Here is a 20,177-nt window from a genome sequence, read left to right on the forward strand (position 1 = left end):
CTAATTCTTACACAAACTCAACATGCTAGATGCAGGAAGGATATTTTCCCTGGCTGGGAAATCTAGAACCAGGGGTCACAGTCTCAGGATACGGGGCAAGACATTTATGACTGAGAGGAGTAGGTGATGAACCTGTGGAATTCTCTAACTCAGAAGCAATGGAGACCAAGACCCTGAATATATTTTAGAGGAGGATAGATTTTGAAACGCAAAAGACATCAAAAGGTACGAGAAGGTAACCGGAATATGAAATTGAGCTCTGGGATCAATTTATCGTGAATGGTGGAATGGCCTACTCCTACTCTTATGTTTATATGTTTGTCAGCACTAAGTACCCTTTGGTAGGGGATATTTAGTAGAAGAAAGCTGCAGAGGTTTCTTCTACTCTGACCTATCCAACTCTGCCTTGATACCAGAGGACACTTCCTACATCTCCAGTGTGACAGCTTACATTGCAGTCATCAAGTGGCTTCTCTGACTTGAAATGGGAAATTAGTGCAAAAAGATGCAGTTTTCCTTTGTTCCATACACCCATCTGAGAACAGGATTGAGATTCCAGCAACTCATACAACATACAGAAGAAACATTCAACTTTTCAATCTGGGATCCATTCATATCACAGGTAAGAAGTTAGAATCTAATCCATTATGCCATACACTTCCACCAACTAAACTTCTCACAGATCAGAATTGAAACTGTTCTACTTACCCGCTCCAACAACTTCTGTAATTTCAGAGTTTGCTCCTCTCTTAGTTTTTCACGGAGCTGTTGAGCTTTTAACTGCTTTTCCTCATGTTTCTTTTTTGATTCTGCAATTGTCCTGCCAGCAAGAAATTTGAAATGCCATATTGAAGTTACTTACAAATAATCCAGTCTAAAATCCTATAGTTTGGTTTACTCTGCAAGTGACAACAATACAAAATTACACCTCATTGCAAATTCTGTGTTGCAGTAAATAAATTAATTTAGTAATTTTAATCACATTTTCCGCGATGGTGAGGAAAGCTTCTCATGCATCTGGATGGCATGTCCTGGTGGTCGTGCTGGTTCTTCCTCCACAATATCTCCCCACGACGTACTCTGGCGCCAAGGTTCACGTGCTAAGTACAAAATAAAAATAAATCTTCATGTCGAAAAGTAAGCTGTTATGAAGTTGTTTCTCAGTGGGTCCTGATGAAACCTTAACCAGTGTTTTCCTTTCGGATGCTACACCCAATGCATCTCCTGTGGTTGTATGGGAAGGTGCAATGAAAAGGGAGGTGAATGCTAATGGGGATAGAATGAAAAGGGGTGGGGTGGGGGGTGGAAATGGAAATGGAAGTGGTGCCCGATGGTGGCATCTCACTAAAAGTGGCAGAAATCACAGAGATGATCTATTGAATGTGATGGCTGGTGAGACAGAAGGAGGGATATAAAGGGGAAACCAGTCCTTGCATTGGATACAAGGAGAGAGGTACAAGAAATGGAACACATATGGGTGAGACCTTGTCAGCTATGTCGGAGGAGATGCCACTTTAAGGAAAAAGACATCTCAGAAGCACCTGTGGAAAATATCATTACCCAAACAGATACAACAGAACTGAAAAAACTACGAGAACAAAATGGAATGCCGACAGAAAGAAGGCTGGGAGGATATGTAGTCAAGATAGATGCAGGAGGGTCCAGAATTGACATCAGGGATAACTTACTAAAATTGTGCTCTTCCTGAAATGTACCCTGATCCAATTTCCATAGAGGGTCAGAACTTTTTTCAAGGCCAGAACTGGTACTCAATATGCCCAATGCAAATAAAAACCAGCAAAGCTAATTTTTTTTTTTACTTAACTGTTTTTAAAAACCGGCCCTCAGCCGAAAGATGCAATTCACATCAATCTGCCCTCACTGGCAGAACCTGCTCACAGGATAACAAGCCCATCTGGCTGATTTGAGCATTTATCGGGCACAGTTGTAGTAAATTCTGTGATAAATTAAATTGTACAAATGCCATCTATTATGCAATAAAATTACAAACAAAACAAGAGTAACATGGAATCTGACTGCCAACAATGTTGGAATTGAAAAGTTTTTATCCCATACCACAAGTTTAGGAGGACAAGATGACTTTACTTGTGGGAAGTCCTTGTGAAACAAAATAGCAGTGAACTCTCGTTCAGTCAGCACAAATAAAGTTGACAAAGTTATGAAGCACATACCTTCATATTCTGCCAGCACATCATTCCAGTCCAGATTTTGGGATTGTGAGGATAGACCACAGAGTGATAAGCTGCCACTGCTCATGCTGGCCTACAAAATAAAATTGACTTGACATACTACTTTGGCATCTTTGGACCATAAAAATCAAACCACTTTATTACAAAATAAGCCAAATAACCTTCCAGCACAGGGAGGACATACCAAGACAGCATTTAATCTCTCAAGTGTAAAATACCCAGGCAGCAGGTCGTTCCTCTTCAAAAGATACTTATTAAATCCTTTAAACATTTTCTGAACCATGCATTAAAAAAATCACCCATCAAATGGTAATGCAAGGATGCTTCTTAACATTAATAATTTCTTAAACGAGTGGGTGATTTTAACTTGACAGGGATTGCCTTAGAGCAAGGGGTTTGGATAGGGCAGAATTTGTTAAGTTTGTCCAACAGAGATTTTTTTGAGATAATGTGCAGATTATCCTTCTAGAGATAGGGTAGTACTTGATCTTATTTTAGGAAATTAAACTGGGTATGTGGTGGAAGAGTCACTGGGGGAATACTTTGGGAACAGTGACCATAATTCTGCAAGTTTCAAGATAGTCGTGGAAAAGGATAAGTCTTCCCTTAAGATAATGTCCTAAACTGGGGGAAGACCAATTTCAACATCATTAGAGAGGTCTTGCTAAACGTAGATTGGGAGTGGGTAAAACAAAATCTGGCAAGTGGGATTCTTAAAAGAGAGGAGTAAGTGTTCAGGACTACATGTTCCAGTAAGGGTGAAAGGTAAAGATGGCAAGATTAGGGAACCTTGGATGACAAAGGACTACGAAGGTTTGATAAGGAGATAAAGGAAACATATAACAGGTATAGGCAACTGGGATCGGGTGCATCTCCTGATAAAGGATGTAGGAGACTTAAATTAGGACTGCAAAAAAAGGGGCCATGAAATTTCCTGGCAAACTGTATTAAGCAGAATCCCAAGACATTCTATAAGTATATCAGGACCAAGCGTGTAGCCAGGGGATGTGGGAAAGGTCCAAACTGAATACATCTCATCTGTATTCAAGCAAGGAGAAGAATGTGGAAGATAGCAAATTCAGGAAGGGGTATGCTGATTGTCTGGAGCATGTCAGTATTAAGATGATGCAGATGTTAGATGTCATGGAACATGCAAGAGTTGATAAATCCCTGGTGCCAGATGTGATCTATATGGTTGCTGTAGGAAGCAAGAGGAGATGGAGATTTTTGTATCTTTGTAAGCCACAGGCGAGGTACCAAAAGACTGGAGGATAGCTAATGTTGTTCCTTTATTTAAGAAGAGCTACAGGGATAAGCCAGGTAACTATAGGCCAGTGAGCCTTACACAAGTGGTAAGTAAATTACAGGAGAAAAATTTTTAAGGGATAGGATTTAGGTACACTTGGAAAGCCATGGGCTGATTAGAGATAGTCAGCATGTATGAGGATAGTCAGTCAGTATGAGGAAAATCCTGGCTCACTAATTTACTTTTTTTTTTGAGGCGGCAAGACTTATGAAGGCAAAGTGGTAGGTATTCTCTATATGGACTTCAGTAAGCTATCTGACCAGGTCCTGCGTGGTAGGCTGGTCAAGAAGGTTAAGGCACATGAGATCTAAGGCAAGCAGGCAAATTGGATCCAAAATTTTCTTTGTGATAAGGAGGCAGAGGGTAGAGGTAGAAGGATGCTTCTCTGATTGGAAGCACGTGACCAGTGGTGTACTGCAGGGATCAGTGCTGGGACCTTTGCTGTTTGCAATATATATTAATGGTTTGGATGTAAATGGAGGAGGTATGATTAGTATGGATGAAAAGAAAATGGTGGTGTTGTGGATAGCGAGGATCAGAAGAAGGTTGGGCAGAGTGCTGGCAAGTGGAATTTAATTCCAACAATTGCAAGGTGATGCATTTGGGATGTCAAATAAGGGTAGCACATATACAGTAAATGGTAGGGTGCTCAGGAATTTCGGAGAACAGAAGGACCTTAGGATTCATCCATTGTTCCCTAAAGGTGACACAGGCAAATAGAGTGGTGAAGGTAGCTTATGGCATGCTTGCCTTCAAAGGTTAGGGCATAGAACATAAAAGTTGGGACACTATACTGCAACTTTACAAAACACCGTTCAGATCGCACTTGGAACATTGTGTACAGTTCTGGTCGCCACACTATGAGGATGTGGTTGTCCTGGAGAGTGTAGAGAAGATTCCCGAGGATGTTGCCTGGATTGGAGGACTTTAGTTATGGGGAGAGATTTGATAGGCTGAACTTGTTTTCCCTGCAGTAAAGGAGGCTCTGGATATCTGGAATGGCTGCCATGGGAGGCGGTGGAATCAGAAACAATCACTACATTTAAAAGGTATTTAGGCAAGGCATGGAAGGACACAAACCTAATGTCGGCAAATGGGATTAACGTACATGGGCAAAAAGGTCAGCATGGACATGATGGGTCAAAGAGGACTCCATGACCCTATAAGGATTGCATAATTTTGCTGGGGGAGGGGGGCAGAAGGGGGCATAAATATTTCATAATATTAACATTTCCCATCTTGCTAACTTTTTTTTAGAAAGGTAATACGACAGATCAAATTCCAGAGATTTAAGCTTTTTATATCAAAGCTATTTTTTCTAGCTGCAATCTCAAAACAGGATATGCGTACATCACTGTGGATCAAAGTTAAGCCAAGGGAAATCTTTTTCCCTGCCTGTTATGGTTAACTGCGACCTACAGTGAAAAAATTATTTTCATGTAGAATTCTCCCAGTTGTCTAAAGTATTACCAATGTTCTTGAAAAGTGTAAAATTTGGAGAACCCACTTACTGTTGCAATTTGTTGATATCAATTATATGATTCATGACACTACTATGTTCTGCAAGTATAAACAACACTCTTCTAATGCTCTAAGAGAACTCTGGAAATCACCTAAGCTACTGCACAAATTACCTATTATGGTTTACTTATCTACCAAAAAGTCACCAGAGATCAGTTAATTTCAAGCTTCCATTTATCTTAATTATCAGAGATCAGTTTTTGCAAGCTTCCATTTATATTTCAGGTATTATTATATTCTTAACTCAATTTTAAAATTAGTCAGAAAAGTGATTTTGATGTCACCATTACTCTTAATTCTTTATCTGTATCATCTTTTACAGTCCTTCTTACAAAAAGCTTGATGTGAAATCCTCTTCTCTCTATTTAAATTTTTCTGTAGATTTCTGTCAAATTTATTTAATTTCTGTACTTTTATGCTGACTCCATGTACTTTGAGGGTCCATAAAATATGACATTATAAATTTATTCATTCACTAAGCACATAATTCCTTGGGTGCACTTGCAAAGCCCACAGTATGCCCTCTTTCAATCTACCACACCAAAATTTCCATCACCCAGAGGGACTATGGAAACTGACAAAATAATCTGCAGTTCAGAAATATGATTTTGCACATATGGTACACCACTATTCCTGACAATAGAAACACAAGTAGCTTTCTTCAGCAAAAAGGAATAACAAACTCAGCAAACTACATGAGTGGATGTATCTTAAGAATTTTCAAAACCAAAAAAATTCTGGAAGAGTAGAACCTTCATTTATATTTTATTTATCATTATGTCCTTTAGATTTCCCGAAGTATTTTCAGTCGTGCAATTAGAATCCAGAAAAGGGACACAGCTGTGTTTGAATTTATTACACTACACTTATATGGAGTCAAATAAAAAAAATCACACTGGAAATATTGTGAAGTTCTTTCCAGTGAGTAAGTGCACCACGAGTTGTGAAACTAAACCATACAAGATCAGAGGTATTGCAGGTTTGATTCTTATTTATTGTTGTGATAACTAGTCTTAACAGGACTAAAAATAGTATCAGTAGAATTCGTCTCTACCAACCTTCTTGCTTTAGATCACTAATCATCATGCCTGGTGAATTTATCAATGTCTAAACAAATCACCTAGAGGTATTTGCTATATGGATTATACAGCAAGAATTCACTCCAGGTTGAAATTATAGCAAGTTATCAACATGTGGAACTCATCTTAGCAATTCCAGGAAAAAAAAGTAAAAATTGATCATATTGATGAACAGAAAGAGGCTGTGGGTGGGGGGGGGGGGGGGGGGGGGGGGGGGGGTGGAGAATGCAATTACAGCCAATATTCATATAACTAAAAATTCTTTGGGGAAGCCCCAGATCATACTCACTGAGAACTCGCTTTCAGTGTCAGTCTCCAGATTAATGTCATTATTTTCCTCTGCCTGTATTTCTCTTGTCAATTGTTCCTCCTCAGCAATGGCATTAGCGATTGCTTCTTCATTCTCTTTTTCTAAACGATTCGCCAGCTCCTCCCCTTTGGCAAGAACTGCTGCCATAGATTGCTGCAGAAGAAAACACACACACTTATTTCAGGTCATCTTCATTACCTTTTGCAAGATAGTTACAAGAGTACCGGACATCTGGAAGATATGTCCCTTCTTTGGTAGATGATATTGCATTCAGGACAATATGGGTTAGGTTCAGGTTAAAATGAATTTGTTTTTCACAAACCCAAAAATAGTAGAAATGTTTTGAGTTGTATAACACAGTACTTATTTGCACAGATGTGGTGTACACATGGTCTGGAAGAAGCCACATCAATACTGTTTGCACCGCATGACTGATTTAACATTAATTGATAAACCATCCAGTGTAGGTTATCAAGTACTAGATGCAAAGGCAGAAGTCTATTACACTGCTCCAAACAATTTCTCCTGGTGGAAATTAAGTATAAAGACTGAATGCTGGAAGGACAGACAGATTCCAAAATAAACATTTGAAGGGATTAGAAGGAATGAATTTGACTTATGAAGGAGGGGTGAGAAATAATACAAAGCTGCCAGAAAAATAGTCATTGTGTTCCTGAAATCCATGGAGTGTAATCTAAATCTCACATGAATTATAGCATTTTAATCTGGTTAAGCACTGAGCATGAGGCAATTTCATAATCTCAATAAATCAAAGTATTCTTTTTGTGCTTTTCTTACATTCATGGAGCCAATTTTCCAATTAGACATACACATTCCAACCTCTTGATGAGGTCTTAGATTTATGAACTCATTGAAATGGAATAAATGTCATAATATGACAGCAAAGAAAAAAAACATTTAATTCATTCCACTGTAACTGGACAAGGAAGTGTTAAAATTTGTGTTTAATTCACAAGACTTTATTTGCATAACTTCCCCCTCTGTGGTTCTGAAAGTATTACTCATGCTGGGGTGTAATTCTACATATACTGTTCTTGAGGCATCACTTGTGGCTCAGCCTAAACTTGGTGCCTGAGCAGAGGGGGTGCCTTCTGATGGAGAGGGTTTCATTCACAAAGTAACAAGTTCTCACCAAAGATCCAAATCAGTAATGGGATCCTGGCCTATTTACTCCCTTCTCAACACAGGTCCACAAAAGTCACCCTCAAATCTTTCTCCCACCAAGTCAGCACAGAGAAAAGAATGTCTCTGGAAGCCATGTTCTAATGACTTAGTGCTACAACTCAGGATAGCTTTACCCATTATGTCATCAGAAGTACAACATTTTATTTTATATTACCAGCTCCATTATCTACATTGTACTCCAACATTACTCTTCTGCTTTAAGCAATGCTAACTTTTGCCTGTCCTGAAATTTTAACTTGGTAGCTGTAAGACAGATCATCACCACAGAATTGCAGGCAATATAATTCTAGATGAAACACTTTATTCTTTCTTCAAACAGTTCTCCTATTCTAAAAATGCATTCAACCTATAATTAATAACAATTAATCAAGTGCAGCACTTAGTCCAGTGAACAGTTGATGCAATCTAAAATGAACACATTTTATTAGAAGAGATTTTTACATGGCTCATTTGAAAAACAAAATACTTAAAATGTGTGTCACGGAACTTCAGTGAAACAGAATGGTGAAATATGAAGAATTACCATCTTTGTGTCCAATTGAATTCCAAGAAAAAAAAATTAGGAAAAAATACTGCAATAGGCAGTTAGGGATGTGCAATAAATGTCAGCCATACCAGGGCAATCCACACCGCAAATGAATTTGATAAATTCAGCATCTTTCACGGATAACAAGATTACGGAGAAAGGACAAAAAAAACTGGAGGGAGAAGAACATAATAGCTTTTAATATTTGTATAATCTTTTCAGTCAAATGTGGAACATTAATCATTACATATCCAAATACTGCAATGCCAGGAGTCTTTGGAACAATCGAATTTAACTGGGGCATATACACCTAATTTATTGAGTAAAATTGGATTTTCATAATCTTAAAATGCCAATTCTGCACAGCTTACAAGTGATCATTCAGTTTGTGTTATCCTGAACTCTGAACCCTGCTGTCAACAGTAACCTTGTGCTATTGCCCCGACTGCCAACATTGTTTACATAGACCTACATCCTTCATCCTTTTGGCATTTTCACCAAACAGCAAAGAGACGACAGACATATCCCTTTCGTGAATTACGTGAATAGTGCCTTTCCAACATGGAGATGTGTTAGGAGATAAAAAGATCAGCTCCTTATTAAAGAAAGATAACACCAGTTCATATTGAAAGATGGATCAAATTCATAAGACCTACGGGATATAGCAAATTAAAAAATAATTTGATTTTTAACATCTTTGAGCTTCACAAAATTGTGAAAATCTCAAAAGCTAATATTTTCCCCAAATATGTGGAAAGTTGTCAGAATTGCCCTTTTTCTTCAAAGTTGCTTTTTCCATTTGTATCAGAGCTGGCCAGTTCTGCTGCAAAATCATCCAATTATAATATTAACTCTGCTATTCTCTCTCCATAGACACTGCCTGATGAGTTGGGCATTTCCAGCATTCTCCATTTGGTTCCAGATTCTGCAAAAGCTCCAACTTGCATGTTACACCATTTGTATGTCCCTTTGTTTGTTTTCTCTCCAACTATCCTCATTAATCTACTAACCACACAGCTCTGCAAGCATTGGCATCACCTCAGCAACCCAAGCCTTATCCAATCAGAGATATTCCTTTGTCTTATCCATTCCATCCCCACCATCTCTGCAACTTAAGGTCAACTTGCTTTCTCACATTCCCAGTTCTGACGAAGAATCTTTGACTTGAAACATTAACTCTTTCTCTTTCCACAGATGCTGCCTGACCTGCTGGGTGTTTCCAGTTTTTTTCCTTTTTAAAAAAAATTTCAGGTTTTCAGCATCTGCAGCTTTTGGATTTTCTGTTCCCAATTTACCTTGTCCCAACTCCTGCCATTTTTAACTTTGGTGGTATCGATCGCCACCCAGTTCTCGACTCCTTACTCAACCTTCTCATGTACAACAAAGTTGTGGCTGAACAGATCCATATTGTTCCCATAAAGGCCTGAATCATCCAATTAAAATAACTTCAGTCTATACACAGGGAAACGGGCAAAGAACAGATGATCACAAGTAGTTCATTCTTACATTAGAATTGCTTATTGTCTGTGCTAAGAGCCAGAGATGAGCCTTGTGTCCTACAACTTAATGTCAAGAGGAGGAGGAAAACGGCATGGCGTTGTTAGATGAAGAGGGCCATTTTGTATGGGAACAATTAATCCATATATTATATTCCAGGCACCTTAAAATGTTATTTGTTATTTATTTTGACAGAATTTTCAATCATGTCACACAGCCAATCTTCAGTCAAAGCAAATGCTAAGGAAATAACAGCAGATCTATTCAAGAAATACACTGCCCTAAGGTTTCATTTTAATTCTTTCAGTAATTCTACATATAGGAATGTTCCCACAACAGACAAAGTCAGATATATTACTTCAGTCCTGTCATTTAAATAGCCTCAATTTCAACCCCCTGCCCCCCACCCCTCCCGAGACACAGTAAATTCAGGATGATCTCATCACTGCTAGTGTTACAGGGATGTTCCCAAAGAAACAGTCAAATTGCAAGAATCAAAAGGAGGAACAGCTTATACCAGTTGCCAATATCACAAGTAAATTTTCAACACAATTCTGCCTATCTTGTCTATTGCTTCTGTTTGCAAAGTATGCTGGAATAAATCACATCAACAAGCAATAATTAATTACCACAGTGATATTTTCAATAAATGATAATGGAAAAAAAGAGAAATTACTAGAAATAAGAAAAACTATCAAACTATTGGTCAAATTGTGTATTCTGCACATAATTGGATCTGTAGAATCCAGTAAAATTCTGGGCACCACTCTTTATAAAAGATATAAAGATTTGAGAGGTGCAGGAAAGATTTACTAACATGCCTGTTTTAGTCACGTTAGTAATGATACAGGGTTTCGATCTGAAACATTGAAATTCCTTTCCTCCCACAGATGCTGCTCGACCCATCGAGTTGCTACTGCAGATTATTTGTTACTAATGTGCTTCTTGGGATGACATTATGAGAATACACTTGAGAAGCTCTGGTTGCATTCCTTGAAACAGAGGAGGTTGTGAGAGGATCAGATGACAGAGTACATGAAGAGCAACTGTTCCCACTGGCAGAAGAGCAAAGAACCAGGGAACAAAGCTACTCCTTTCTTAACTTCCACAGTAACACTCCAAACTGTGCCAAAATTTCCATTGCCATTTTTATTTATTGGTGGATCAGTTCCCCTTTTTACAAACCTGGATGGGCTCCTAGATAGTGCTAACAAAAATCAGGGAATTTAGGACTAGCTAGGAAATATTATCACTACATCAGAAAATGCTGGAAATATTCAGCAGGTCCAGGTTGCATCTGTAGGAAGAGAAACAGAGTTAACATTTCCTGTCGAAGAGCATTTGTCAAAACTGGGAAAGAGAAAAGAAATTCATTTAGCTGGAGGGAGGATGGAGAAGGAGAGACGTCTAATAGGACAAGACCTGAGTGACCATGGAATAAACTGCACACAATGTTAACTGGTCAATGAATGAATGGGAGCAGTTAGAGAGTGAGAACATAAACAAAAGAATGTAGGAGTTGTGAAGTGCAGAGCAGCAAGACGTGCCTTGCACGTCTTACCTTCATATGATCAATCTCTGACTCTTCCCTTCATCTTCTGGTTCTTTCTTTCTCCACCTCAGGAGAGAGGCTTGCTACTAAGATCCATTACAAGTTGTTGCAATGAGGCCCAGTGCAAGTTTGAGGAACATTACCTCATCCATCTGAACACGTTGCAGCTTTCTGGACTCAAACTGAATTCTACAACTTCAGGTAACTTGGCTCAGCTTGCTTGTTCTTCTTTCCTGGAAGCGGAGGACTGGGCACTACTTCCTGATCTGTACTTTGCAACTCCTACATTCTTTTATCTATATTCTATCTAAGATTGGGAACTACTATCCTAAACATTTTCTATCTTTAATGCATAGAATCTTTTGTTCCAATACTTTCCTATAAATATCTTTCCTATAACGGTTTCATCTAGCTCCCTGAGTATTATAAATTCAGAGAAACCATAATTCTTGCCTTCATCAAAGGAACTATCCCATAATAATATCATTACTATTTTTGGGACCTTGCTTTACACAAAATAGCCGCAACAGTATGTGCATTGTTTGTTGAAAGTGGCAGAGCAAGTTGAAAAAATAACAAGGGCACAAGATTATGGGATTTACAAATGGAGGGTAAGAGCACAAGAAAGTAGGTGTCTGTAAAGCAGTGGTTCAGCTGTGGTAGTATTGTGTCCAGTTCTGGTCCCATTCTAGGAGGAGGATATAAAGACTTTGGAGAAGATGCACAAAATATTTACTAAAACAATGCAGGAGAAGAAAGGCTTTAGTTACTTGTTTTGTCTTGAGAAGCTAAAGCTTTTCTCCTAAGAACAAAAGGTGATTGTGAAGGGACCCGATAGATACTTAAAATTGTGAAGGATATAGTTGGAGAAAAAATGTGCCCCCATTCACAGAAGAATCAGGAACAAAGACAGAAGGTAATTGGCAAAGGAACCAAAAGTGGTTTAAGGAATATTTTTTATGCTGTGAGTGGTCAGGTTCTGGAATGTACTGACAGGGATAGTAATGGAAACAGATTCAATTGTAACACTGAAAAGAGTAAGAATTTTAAATAATAGAATTTGTAGGGATATGGTAAGAGGATGGTGGGGGTGGGGGGGGGCAGACATGATTGTTCTTACATAGAAACAGTACTGACTGGACAAGCCAAATGGCCTCCCTCAGTACAGTAACCATTCTGTAAAACAAGCAAACAAGAGTAGACCATTCAGCATCAAACCTGTTCCACCCATTCAATTAAATTAACTCCATTTACTCAACTGGGTTCAGTTACCCTTCCCTTCTGTACCCAACAAGTACCAATCTCAGTTGCGACCCACACACCACATCACCTCCATCTCCAATCCCAACGTATGTTTGGGGGAAGAACATTCCAGACTTACCACTATTCCTCATGCTAAAAAACATTCCTTCCTGATGCGACTCCTTCTCAAACTTCAACATTTGATGACTCAGAAAGGACGAAAGAAAGTGTCAAGTCAATTCACTTTAAGTCATATTGGAGGAGAAAAATTAATTTGTTGGAATACCAAAAAAAATTCTTTGCCTTCAACTAAACATTACCAAACTCAGTTGGCCTCCATGTGAACCAGGAATCAGACTAACAATTTAACATCTCATCCAAGGCATGGCACCTCAGATAGTGCAGGACCTACACATTAGATTATAAACTTAAACTTGCTATGGGGCTTAAGCCTTCTAACCCAGAAGTGAAGGTACCCCAAATGAACCAAACTGATACTTTCATTTTGAACTTATCCAAAGTGCTCATTTTCAATTCTTGTAACTATCTTTATATTCCAATCCATCTTTAGCATAAATAGATTTGCAGATTATATACAAATATATAAAAGAAATATGAGATGTAATAAAGCTAGAGGAAACTATATACAACACTTCAGGATGTCATAGGTGTTCATACATAGTCTAAACACAGTTTCTTATCTGAAGCCCCTAAAATATATTTTCTATTGCCATACAGAATCTGCAGCCCTTTTAATCAGTAATGGTCTCATATGACAAATTGCAATTAATCTTCATATTTTAAGTAGGCCTTCAGATTTTAGCATAGGTATTGGCAATTCCACTTTGAAGAGAGCTTGAGCCTAAACTCTTGGTACTTAGCTCTCATTAACCCATTAAATGACAATCCTCTAAAGAGCCAATTACACGTACAAAAGGTCCACAGAGTACTAACAATTAGACCTTAAAAGATACAAATCAACGACAAATGCAGTTCAATAATATTCAAAGGTTGCTACTTTATATTCAGCACAGCTTCTACATGACTTGGTGCTTAGGAACTTGGCTCAATTCAAAGTATGTTACAATAGTTCAGCAATAATCTGCACTGATTCCCCACAAGGCAATAAAAGACTCCTGTCAACTGGTCAGAGGCCTTAAAATTAGGTGTTCTATTAATAACGAGGAGGCTTTCATTTTGCCAAATACCAGTGGGTTTATAAATATTAATAACGTCTCCATCTTTTTCCCTAATCTCCCCTGATTTCCCTCTAATTCTTTCCACCCTCCTCCCATACATTTGCAGAAATAGTTTGAAATGAGAATATAGCAGCCACTGGCAATGGTGCCATCCATATCTCCAATACTATGCCCTTGCAAGGCTTTGTTTCTATTTTCTTTCTGTATTTGTTGATGTTAGAAACCTTTGTAGTGGCTCTGCATTTTCCAGATGGGTACAAGGGCATTGAAAGTAATAGGAAATTGTGGTGGGTATAATATTAACTTCATTTATGGCTGACTATTTTCCTGCAAACTGATCAATTCATGGCCCATCAGATTACACTTAGAGTCACAGAATAAGAGAGTTATACAGCACAGAAATGGGCCCTCCAGCCCACCATGTCCAAGCCAACCTTTGTGTCCACCAACACTAATCCCATTTACCTGCACTTGGACCATGTCATTCTATGCCTTGCCTATTTAAGTGTCTGTCTAAATGTCTCTTAAATGTAGTAACTGTACCCACTACCTTCTTTGGCAGCACATTCCAGACACCAACCACTCTGTTAAAAATAAATGTTCCCCTAAGACCACCTTTAAATCTGCTACATCTCATCTTAAAACAATGCCATCTTGTTTTTGATACCCCCACTATGGGAAAAGGTTTCTGACCATCTACCCTATCTACGCCTCTCAATCTTACACACTTCTGTCAGGAGACCCTCAGCCTCCTTCGCTCCAGGGAGCACAAACCCAATTTATGCAATCCAGGCAGCATCCTGGTGAATCTCGTCTGTGTTCTCTCCAATGCAATCACATCCTTCCTATAGCGTGGCTACCAGTGTGGCCTACCCAGCATTTGTAAAATTGAAACGTAATGTACCAACTGTTATATTCTATGCCCTGACGTACAAGGCAAGAATGCCATATGCCTTCTTCACCACCCTATCTACGCACGTTGCCGCTTTCAGGGAAACTAGGACTTGAACCATTAGAAAATAGTAATATGACATGCAGAATCAACATGGATTTATGAAAAGGAAAACAGCAGCAAAGTGGAACAGCTGGAAGAGCTGGAGATGTGAGACAGCTGTAAACCAGGTTCAATCCTGACCTCCAATGCTGTCTGCATGGAGTTTGCATTTTCTTCCTGGGACTACGTGGGCTTCCCTTAGGTGCTCCAGTTTACCCATGTCCCAAAGATGTACAGTTGGTAGGTTAACCAGCTACTGTAAATGGCCCCTAGTGCTTAGCTAGGTGGTAGAATCTCAGGGGAGTTTATGGGAACGTGGAGAGAATAAAATGGGCTGAGTGTAGGATTAGTGTAGATGGGTGCTTGATGGCCATTGGGGACTCATTCGGCTGAACTCTATATGTCTGCATGACTAAATCGCATTTGAACCAATCGGTTGGATCCCTGATAGTGGAGAGGGAACCAGTGGATGTGGACTTCAGAAGACTTTTGATAAGATTAAGAACTAGAACGAAGAGCAGAAATAAACACATCCTTCTCAGGTTGGCAAGGCGCGATCAGCGGTTACTGCGTTGTTCCCTGTTTGGGCCCTAACTATTCACAATCTGTATCAATAATTTGGCAAAAGGGACCAAATGCAACATTTCTTAGTTTGCTGATGGCACAAAATTAAGTGTGAACATGAATAATCAAAAGGCTTCAAGGGGATAAAGGCAAGCTGAAATAGTGGCAGATAGAGTACAATGTGGAAAAATTTGATAGTCAGTTAAAACAGAAGCACTAAATATTTTTTAAATGATGAGAAACGTTGATATTCAAAGATTTGGCTGCCCTTGTATGCAAATCACTGAATGCTACCATGCAGTAAGCAACTGGCATTTAGCCTTCATTGCAAGAGGATTTGAGTAGAAGAGTAACGACTATCATTAAACACATTTTTACATTACCATCCCTTGCATGAGTTTTGTTTTGGAAAGGTGATCAATTTATGGCATTCTACCCCACTGATAATAATTCATCTGGTATGATCTCCATATTCCTTTTACAGTCATTGCAAAATGTGCATGTGTACAATATTAGGATATTAATACATACAAATGTCTTGATGTACTGCTTCAGGGTTTGCTTAAATTTAAAGTGGTGCAGGCCGAGGAATAAAGAAGTTGATGTGCAATTGCATATCAGAACATCAGGGTGAGCTAGAAAAGATCTAATAGTAGGGTAGTCCATGAAATATTTAACACCAAGAACGACCAGCCTGAAGATAATAGTTTGGTGCCAATGTTTCTATTCATTAGTGTGACGCAATAGTCTGTCATTGCCCTTCGCCATTTCTTTCTCATCTACATGCTGCTTTCAAGTACAACTTCAGGCATAAGATTAGATAATGTAGTGTTACAAGCCAGGCTGCTACTTGGTGAGTGTCTCTTTAAGGCACCTGGTTACATTACTGTCACGTTACAATCCACGTATGGATTTTTGGAGTAATCTGTGGAGTCCGTTTTGTCGTTAACCTGCGCCAGGAATCAGGTATATTTGTGGGTGGCCACTCAAAGTGGCAGATATCTCTGACTAAAAGCAACGGAGTTCTTCGGCGATTGAGGTGTTGTATTGGTTCCATCGTGGAACTTGTGGAATTTGTAAACTCCTCTCTATATTCCCTCTACCTTCTAATGTCGTTTTCAAAAGCCTTTGCTCATCGTTTTGCTTCATGACTTGCTGAACTGAACTTTGAGAACTGTTCCTAGACTTGGGGTTTGGGAACTTGCCACACACACACACTTTGGGTTTATTTTGGGGTCAATGTCTGATATCTAATGTTTTTATTTCTCTTATTATTACAAGTAGTTATTAATAAATAGATTCTAACATTTAAACATGGCTCATTGTGTTTCTACTGTTGCTGGTACGTAACAGTAGGTATATTGCCGATACCCATCTCTCTTCCTTACCACTTCCAAGTGTCAATGTGTATGTATGGTGGTGTCTTTGCATCCCAAGTCAATTTCTGTACCAATATCAGAATTTCATTTCGGATGTCAGAGGTATGGAGGAAAAGCTGCAGCATCAGAAGTTTAACTGAGATGTTAATTCAGGTGAATACAAAAAGTTATCATAATAGTTACTTTTTCAATAAAAGGAAGATACTTGGTTGTTTTCCTCAATTAACATTCATTCCTCAATGAAAATCATCAAAGCAGATTAATTGGCATTTCATATAAAACTCACCCAAACACTAATTGTCAGAGGAGGGAGAGAAAACAAAAAATGTGTAGATTGCAATCCGCAGTTCTGTACCGAGGAGAAATGCTTAAACAGAGCATCATAAACTCATGTATTAAAAAAAACAGAAGTCTGCAGCCTCTGTGTCATTCAATGCTATATCATGCAAGCAGTATACTTTAATCTTTTCATACTCACATTTGAAAGCTCACTGGAAAGATCCATGTCAGGCCCCAGTCTGGGACTCTCTGATGGAGATGGTTCTTGCACAGAAACAATGGGTGTCACTTCCACTTTCATATCCTCTGACAGGCAGACTACATCTTTTTCTCTTTCACTAGCGTCTGTCTCATGCTGCCAGGACTTGTCTTGCACATTATCAGGCTGCACTGGATCCGTCGACGTGTTTGCTGTGTGCTAGTGTAACATAATGCTCATTACAAGATGTTTCAGTAGGTCTGCAATTATTCAAAACACCACTATTGATCAAAATACAGAGATCTTTTGGCCCAACTCTCCAGAGTTAAAGCTATACAAAGACAATTTGGATACGCTTCCAATTAGATACTAATTAGATTAGAAGCACCTTGTAAGTGGGGAGATTTTGTTGCAGTTTGTAAAAGAGAAGGCAGCTGTACAGGAAAGTACTTACATGTAAAATAATACCCTTGTATTATAGAATCAATTAAAACACCCTGGCTATGGAATACACCCTATTCTCATCCAAAACTGGATTTGTAGGTATGGTAGTAGGATATAACTAATGTCTAGTACAAAATTTGGCCAAGGATCTTTTTCCACAGATGAAATAAGCCACTACAGGCAAGCAATGGGAAAAATATCTAATACCTTGTACTTGCATTGAGACATGAAGGTAAAGCAGCTTAAAGCACGTCAGAAAGAATAAAAGGACACTGAGCCAAAGGAGATTGGGAGGGGTGTTTTAAGGTGGATATCAAAGGTGGAATAGGTGGGATGGGGTTTCAGGAGGTAATTCCTCAGTTTGGCCTGCTAAGTATGGGCTAGGGTTAGGTTCTCAGTCCTATTTGCCTACACCCAAAGAATCCACATCTTCATTTTAACAGGAAAGTTTATAATCTGAATGTTATATCTGCAGCCTCCTACACACACTGTCAACAAGCTCCCAAAATCTGGTTTTTGGAGCTCTATTTACTATTGTCCTTTTTAAATATTTTTGGGCGTGAAGGCTTGGCAATGACCTGAGTAACAATGAACATCCATTCAATCAGAATATCAAAACAAAAGTTTACAAGTTATTATGGTTGTTGCACTTAAACTTGACATGTGACTTTAACTCTATAGTATATACCTTAATGGTCAAAGACTAACAAGGCAAATGCACAAATGTTTGTGGGCATTAGAAAGTAACTAGTTAAATGAGAACTTTACCTATGTCAAGCTATCTATTTATCAGGCATTCACTGCTCCAAAATTTCATGGATTATAGTCAAAGAGATGCAACCACGACTTAAAACCATAAGCCTAGGGCTTCAAGATACTGAGTGTGTTATAGGATAAAGTAAAAAGCGATATTGCACACTACTGAATACGATCAGCTTTCTTACAGCATGACAAACATAGTCAATATTGAATTAAGTATATAAAGCTGCTTTGTGCTTCTTTAGAATATGATTGTTCAGTGTTATTCATTGCTTAAGATTATTAACCATTGGATTAGCATGAAAAATTACTACCTGGTGGTTTGTTAAATATATGATCACTGAGGTGCGGTATATCAGGACTGAGGAATGCAACGGCTTTCCACTGAGCTCCCAGTGTTAGTTTCTCAAGCTCTTGGGTCATACTTTTGAACACATGATAAGCTCTTCAGCCAAACATAATCAAAATTTTAGCCGCAGATGTGCAATATAAATAAAATCATAGTCACCCAACCATTTAATAGTTGAAGGTTGGATGCCAACACACGCACTAACCTTGGAAACAAACCGTCCTCTGAAGCAAGTCACTGAGAAAAGGGGAAACTTTAAGAGCCAAGAATTTAAACATTCATAATACCCAACATAAAATGTCAATTTAATACAAATGTACAGTCTCTTGGGCTCTTGAAATGTTCCCCATTTCTGAGTGAATTACTGATTTATGATCTATACCAGACATAGAATTTCCCATCAGTTGAAGCTATTTCTTCATAAACCTGCAGTAATCTCGTCACGGTCGACAATTCTTTTCTGTAACTGCCACTACTTATTAAGGACATGAAGCAAACTGACAGATGATGATAGGGCACTGAGCAAACCTGCTGGCCTCGATGCAATTTGAAGACGACACAATATATTCAGACATCAAGAACTTAGATGCATTGCCCAGTTCATCTAAACTCTTCACACCAAACAGTGCTAATAAAATCCCTTCCCTAAATCCAATAGTTTTTTTTAAAAATGCATAACAATTTTTTTTAATGCACCAAGCTGTACAGGAGAAACAATACCTATCAAAAGGAGAAAATAAACTGCACAGGTGATGACGTTTCAGAATCTTTAAAATCAACTCAGTTTGAAAACTGACAGCATAACAACATAATTACATCTCGCATTAGGTAAGGTTATTTTTACAAGCAAATAGTATTACAACATTGCTGGAACAAGCATATCCCTCACAAATATATGAAAAATGAATGCTTCTGCAGTCAGCATTCAAGTAAAAAACAGCCAAACTCCACTTAAACTAGAATGATCTATCTTCTAGTGCATTCCATTGTGCCCAAGTCACGTCTCCATCCTGTGCCTCTGTCCTCCTGAAGGAGCATTTTGTTTGTCTACTTTTTGTCTTCATGGCTGACTACTAAGCCAAGGCCTGATGTCTTTCTTTTTCTGAGGCTCCTCCTTACTATCCCACTACACCCAAAAGTTTATTTTATGCTTTTCCCTTGTCTAATCACATCACCAAATGAAGATTTGTCTCTACTTCACACTTCTACAGAAGGCAAGAAGTCAGAGTTTATTTATTTTATTGGATTCTTCACTCTTTTAATTGCTTACTCTCTCAGCTGTCATGCAGATTTTCCAACATTCCTCCTTCTCTGAGACATCTTAATTATCAAAGGCAAAAATTATATAATTAACTTACCATTCATTCTTTATTTGCAACACAGATCTGATTTCCCTACCAGAAGGTATTATGTCATCACAGTTGGAAGCAATATGCAGATGACATATTGTAAATCAGTACAGGCCTTGCCTGTACAATGTGTGCACAATGTCACAGGGGATCAACTTGTATAAACAAATTGAGAATTTTTTTTTAAAGAACTTGCGTTACAATGCAAATTCT

General features: G+C 38.5%; 1 protein-coding gene across 4 annotated transcripts in view; it reads right to left on the reverse strand.

Annotated features, from left to right (window-relative positions):
- Positions 1 to 20,177, reverse strand: part of scaper (S-phase cyclin A-associated protein in the ER) — a 276,699-nt gene that overhangs the window by 194,193 nt on the left and 62,329 nt on the right. For all 4 annotated transcript variants that reach the window (XM_052042536.1, XM_052042537.1, XM_052042538.1 and 1 more), the window contains exons 9-13: positions 17,064 to 17,282; positions 6,406 to 6,579; positions 2,193 to 2,283; positions 983 to 1,100; positions 709 to 820 (exon numbers count right to left, since the gene is read on the reverse strand). In XM_052042536.1, the coding sequence (XP_051898496.1) occupies positions 709 to 820; positions 983 to 1,100; positions 2,193 to 2,283; positions 6,406 to 6,579; positions 17,064 to 17,282 (714 nt within the window). The remainder of the gene's footprint in view (positions 1 to 708; positions 821 to 982; positions 1,101 to 2,192; positions 2,284 to 6,405; positions 6,580 to 17,063; positions 17,283 to 20,177) is intronic.

This window comes from Pristis pectinata, chromosome 32 (genome assembly GCF_009764475.1).
Source record: "Pristis pectinata isolate sPriPec2 chromosome 32, sPriPec2.1.pri, whole genome shotgun sequence".
Taxonomy (NCBI): domain Eukaryota; kingdom Metazoa; phylum Chordata; class Chondrichthyes; order Rhinopristiformes; family Pristidae; genus Pristis; species Pristis pectinata.